The sequence below is a fragment of the Lipotes vexillifer genome, unplaced genomic scaffold (assembly GCF_000442215.2).
Source record: "Lipotes vexillifer unplaced genomic scaffold, Lipotes_vexillifer_v1.1 scaffold789, whole genome shotgun sequence".
NCBI classification, from domain to species: Eukaryota; Metazoa; Chordata; class Mammalia; order Artiodactyla; family Lipotidae; genus Lipotes; species Lipotes vexillifer.
Window position 1 is genome coordinate 52,607 of NW_006778055.1, and position 5,665 is coordinate 58,271.

At 37.7% G+C, this 5,665-nt stretch overlaps 1 protein-coding gene across 1 annotated transcript in view; it reads left to right on the forward strand.

The window, feature by feature from the left end:
- Positions 1–5,286: 5,286 nt before the first annotated feature.
- LOC103079928 (ferritin heavy chain) overlaps positions 5,287–5,665 on the forward strand; it is a 635-nt gene continuing 256 nt past the window's right edge. The window contains 2 exon segments of the mRNA XM_082930911.1: positions 5,287–5,487; positions 5,489–5,665. The exon segment at positions 5,489–5,665 is cut by the window's right edge and continues 84 nt beyond it. Coding sequence (XP_082787037.1) covers positions 5,287–5,487; positions 5,489–5,665 — 378 coding nt within the window.

Sequence of the window (5,665 nt, forward strand, 5' to 3'; positions counted from 1 at the left end):
AACTTACACTTGATTTTAGTGAAACAAAGTATCTACACCTTCAACCAAGACATTCTGGATTTGTAGGTTGACTAACACCATTCCACCAAAAATATTTTCCCTAAACCTAATTGCTGTGTAGGAAAAGGTATGAGAACGTCTGTAGCAATTTCTGTATCTGTGACAATAGTAGTAAAGATTTCAAACAAAATATTATTGAATATATATGAATATTTCAATATATATACATATTCTATTATCAACTCATTAGCATCTAATTTTACATTCATCACATATACATTCTGTCAGTGAACACAGTGAACTGAAACAGACTCTAGGGCCCATGAGATTAAAGTCAACGCCTGTTGCAATCATTCAGCATTTAGCACAAAGCTGGAATATATTAGGTCCTAAAAGTTATTGACTAGATATATGGTGTGTCCATGCCATTCTAACTCAGTGTTCTCTACCTGTATTTGTGAATTCCATGGATCTGTCCTTGTGTTTACATCCAAATGAAAAATTATTAGAAGCATTTTCAGAATTATCTTGATCTGTCTATAGCTCAATGCAGCAGCAAAAACTCACTGTCCATGCCTGCATGTGTGTTTTGAATCACACTGAGTGTGACTGCTGCTAGGCTGTCATGTTCTAGTGTAAAAAGGACAAGTGTCGCATGTCCACCCTTATAGTCACATTTTACCAGCTGCAAACACTAAAATTTCCTTTTAAAGTGATGACTGGGAAGTGAAAAATAGTTTCATAGAATGAAACTCAAAGGGAAGAGTGTTATCGCTTAAAATTCTGTCAGTAGTTCTCTTCCCCCTCAATTCCCAGTTTGAACAGCCTCTTCAGTTATTGAAGTTACTGAGACTTTTAATGGTATTTCATGAAATCAACAAACTGCATCAGAATTACTTTTCACACACTAATAAAAAAGAACATGGACAGACAATATTTGAATGATGACTTCCACTACCTGAAAGCAAAAGTACATTATGAATCATCATATGAGCTAAAGTATGTCATGTCTTCAGTAAAGAAGGGTGGTAGAGAACTGAGATGTTTCATGGACATCAGGGCACAGGCATGGCACACTCAAAAGGAAACTTGCATCTCGTCAACTAGTATGTTCTCAGTGAGAAGGGGCTGTGTTTAAGACAAAAAGCATAATCTGATGCATAACTGGAATTTCTTAATTTTAATAGTTTTATAGTTGTATTTGCATATATTTACAAATTGTTAGGTTTACAGTTATAAAAGCATACCAATTTCTATGCCTGGTTTTATGTTTATGCATATTAAAGTAAAATTATAATAGTAATTTATCACCATTGGGTGTCTTTGATTTTGTTTCCTTCTAAAGGAAACAGAGTTTAAATACATATTCAACATCTACTCCCACTCATTTTTTTAATTTGGAGAAATAATGAGACTAAAGCTTTTAATAGGCCACTCAATATTTTAATTTATATTTTTGAGCCCCTACTATGTGAAATTTAGCATCACAAGTTGAACAGTCTTTGTTCTAAAGGAGCTCATGGTACAACCAAACTTCCCAAAGTACCTAGAGAGGAATCCAGTTCAGAGTGTCACTCTCTGCTATTTACAAGCTCTGTGTTTGATCATGTTACATACTTTAATTCACAATTTCTTTATCTGTAAAATATGGGTAATAATAATCAAATTTAATCCAGTATCTGTAATAATGAGGTAATGCAGAGTGAACAGCCCAGAGATATATAATATCACTTTTCACTACCTCTCATTAAATGATTTATTTATACATATGTATACACACACACACACAACACAGAGAGTGAGATAAGCCACCAACTGCTGCTATTTATGGTCTACTTAAGATTATACCATTGATCCTACTTCATGTATTAATTTTCAAAGAAGGAATTATATGAAACATTTACTAGCACTTAGCTACAAAAGAAATACAAATATGAGGAGCTTATAGAACAAGTTTTTATGTTAGTACCTATAAAATACCTGTCATATAATAGGTGCTCAATAGAAATATAATGAATGAATGAATGAGAGCTAATCATTGACATGGAGTCAGAACTTACTGTCTAATATCAGTTGTGTAACTGTAACATTTTTAAATTAATGAAGGGAGCTGAAAGTCAAAACAGATTACAGCATGTGAATTTTTATTTGTTGACTCTGCATTTATCATGAATAATACTGTGATAGCTAATTTTTATATGTCAACTTGAAAGGGCCAGGGGGTACCCAGATATTTAGTCAAATATTATTGTTTGTGCCTGAAAGGGTGTTTTTCCATGAGATTAACATTTGAAATAGTAGACCAAGTACAGCAGATTGCTTTCCTTAAAGTCGATGAGCCTCATACAATCATTTGAAGGCCTGAATAAAATTAAAATGCTGACCTTCCTCTGAGTAAGAGGGAACTCCTCTTGCCTGACTGCCTTGGAGCAGGGACATTGTTTTTTCCTGCCTTCAACTTGAATTTCCTGGGTCTTGAGCCTCCTGGCCTTTGGACTGGACCTACACCATGGACCCTCCTGGGTCTCAAGTATGGCAACTGCAGATTTTAAGACTTGTCAGCCTCCATAATCACGTGAGCCAATTCCTTATTTTATATAATATATAAATATATCTTCTATTGGTTCTGTTTTTCTGGAGAATCCTAACATAATAGCAACACTGACCACAAACATTTCAATGAAACCTTCATTTTATAGTCCTATATTGATATTTTAAAAGACATTATCTTAGCACAGACCAAGTTATAAACTATAAAATTTGATTATCAAAATTTTTTAAATTGGTGGGCTTCCCTGGTGGCACAGTGGTTAAGAAACCGCCTGCCAATGCAGGGAACATGAGTTCGAGCCCTGGTCCTGGAAGATCCTACATGCCGCGGAGCAACTAAGCCCATGTGTCACAACTACTGAGCCTGTATGCCACAACTACTGAAGCCTGCGCACCTAGAGCCCGTGCTCCGTAACAAGAGAGGCCACCACAATGAGAAGCCCACGCACTGCAACAAAGAGTAGCCCCCACTTGCTGCAACTAGAGAAAGCCCGTGTCCAACAAAGACCCAATGCAACCAAAAATTTAAAAATAAAATAAATTTAAAAAATAAAATTTTAAATTTTTCTAAAAACATGATCTGCTCTCAAGTTTTTTCATTCTGTGTTTGTATTTAGCTTTACATTCCTCATTAAAGAAAAACTGGATGCAATGCTTTTGTTTATACATATGTATATTTCCTTCATGGAAATTTGAGGTTCCAGTTCATGCTAGTTTATTGATTTCCCTTAAAAAAGTTAGATTTTAAACCTTAGGTTTCTCTTAGTTATAACATGTATTTTAACATTATCTTCTAACCTAGGAAGTAATGATGAGGGATAAAACATCTGAGAAACACCATTATCACCCCTTAGTACACATAAAACCATTCAATAGTATTGTTTTAATATTTGAAGAGTAAAGTTGTCCAGATAAATTAATTATTAAATAATTTTGGGACATAATGAGAAAATGTTATACAAAATCAAGATTTCTTCTATTTAAATAGATTCTTCCAGTGAAGTCTACAATGGACTCTTCCAAGGAAATATTTGAAAGATCGCAATTATATTAAGACTAAATACTGGTGTTAAGCAAACATAGAATACAATTTTACCTCACTGAGAAACTAATCATGTAGTTCTTTTCCATCTCTAATGTATGATTCTATTATTAAAATCAACTTATCAAATAGACATTGTTATTATTCTATTTCTTTACAGACTTAACAATTAAATGCCTCTAAAATTGCTTAGATAAGTTTACAATGTGACAGTTGATATTTGATCCTTTGCTTCCTTCATAAACAATGATTATAGCATAGCATGAGCTTTCAAAGAGAAATAAAGAGACCCCCCCCCAAAGAGAGTACATTTGTCAAAGCCATGGTAATAAAACTTTAAGTGAAAACAGCTATTTTATCCAAAAACTTTAAAACCATTGAGAGCACTTAAAACAGTCCATCACTCTTTCTTGTACCTTGAGAACACAGACCATGTTTGATTCTTCTGTGTATCTCCAGAGTCAAATAGTGACACATATTTGGAGTACTGTAATATAAATGGCTGTTGAATTAATGTTGAATTAATTAATTATAAATACCTAGATTGGTCGTATGTTTTCCACTATAATATCCTTAACTTCTAAGAAAATATTGACTTTTTAATATCATATACATGTGTAATATTTTATACGTATTTACTTGAGACAATAAAGGGAGAAAAACAGCAGTTTTTTGTTTTGTTTTGGTCTGCTTCTCCACTAGAATACAAACCTCACGGGAACAGACTTTGTCTCTCTTTGTTATTAATATATGCCCAAATCCCACACCAGTGCCTGGGCCATATTAAGTAATCAATAAATATTTATTGAATGAATGAATGAAAGATAATTTGAGATCAATGGTATTTCCTACCACTGTGGCTCATTCCATACAACATAATTGAGGGGTTAAAAAAATGCTTGCTGAGTGGCAGTGAAAGGACAAATGAGGTTGGAAGGGATAAATACATCCACACAGTTAAGTTCTTTCTCTAAGAATGCATCTAAGCCTTTTGTTTTCTGACAAAGAAAAGAGAAGTCTGCACTTACCCAAGGGGAAGGAAATTGGTAAATCAGGTGAAAGGGGCTGTGTTTCTAGGACTGTGCTGGAAGATTAAGAGATGAGAGAAAACAAAGGGAGCGAAGACAAGGTTCAAAACGAGTGAAAGCTGGAGAGGTGGAAAGATTCACTGAGACTTTGGAGGTGGTGCTCTGCTGTCAGACAAGTGTGAACGTGACCAGAAACAGAAAAAAGAAAAGTGGAGATCACTGGAGTTAATAAGGTCCAGGAACCCAGTGAAGAGGCTATCAGAAGTGTCATTAGTATGGGTGTTGAAGTCACTGAGGAGAGCTAACTTCAAATAGAGCTCTGTGATGGTAAATATAATCAATGATACCACAAAAGAACTGTTTAATGAAAGAATCACATTAAGGCATTATTCAAATAAGAATCACTTAAGTGATTAACTCAAAACGGTTGCACTTATACTCGTGAATAACATTTAAAAAGATTAGGCCAGAAGCTCAGCGCAGTCGGCCTGCCTCACCCAGGCCTGGATGGAACCTGGGACACAGCGTTCGTGCCCCGCCCTCCGTGCATATCCACCCTCCCAATCCCCCCCGTAACGGAACCGGAACCTCCTTTCCCCCCCTCCCAAACCTGGGTAATGGACCCGCTTTCCGGTCCATGCCAGAGCGGCCGCCCTCTTCGACCACATGGGAGCGCTCCGAGGTAGCTACTGTGGGCCCCGCGGCTTCGCCTTCACCTTGGCCTTCACGCCCGCCACGCTGCCCGCGCCGCCCGCCATGCTGCCCGCGCCGCGCTCGCAGGTGCGCCAGGACTACCACCCCGACTGCGAGGCCGCCATCAACAGCCATTTCACCCTGGAGCTCCACGCCTCCTTCGTGTGCCTGGCCCGCGGCCTTTTACCTCTACCGCGACGACGTGGCCTTGAAGCACTTCACCCCATTCTTCCTGCGCCGCTCCCACGAGCACAGCGGGCAGGCCGAGGGCCTGATGCGCCTGCAGAACCAGCGCGGGGGCCGCCTCAACTTCCAGGACATCAGGAAGCCAGTCAGTGACGAGTGGAAGAGC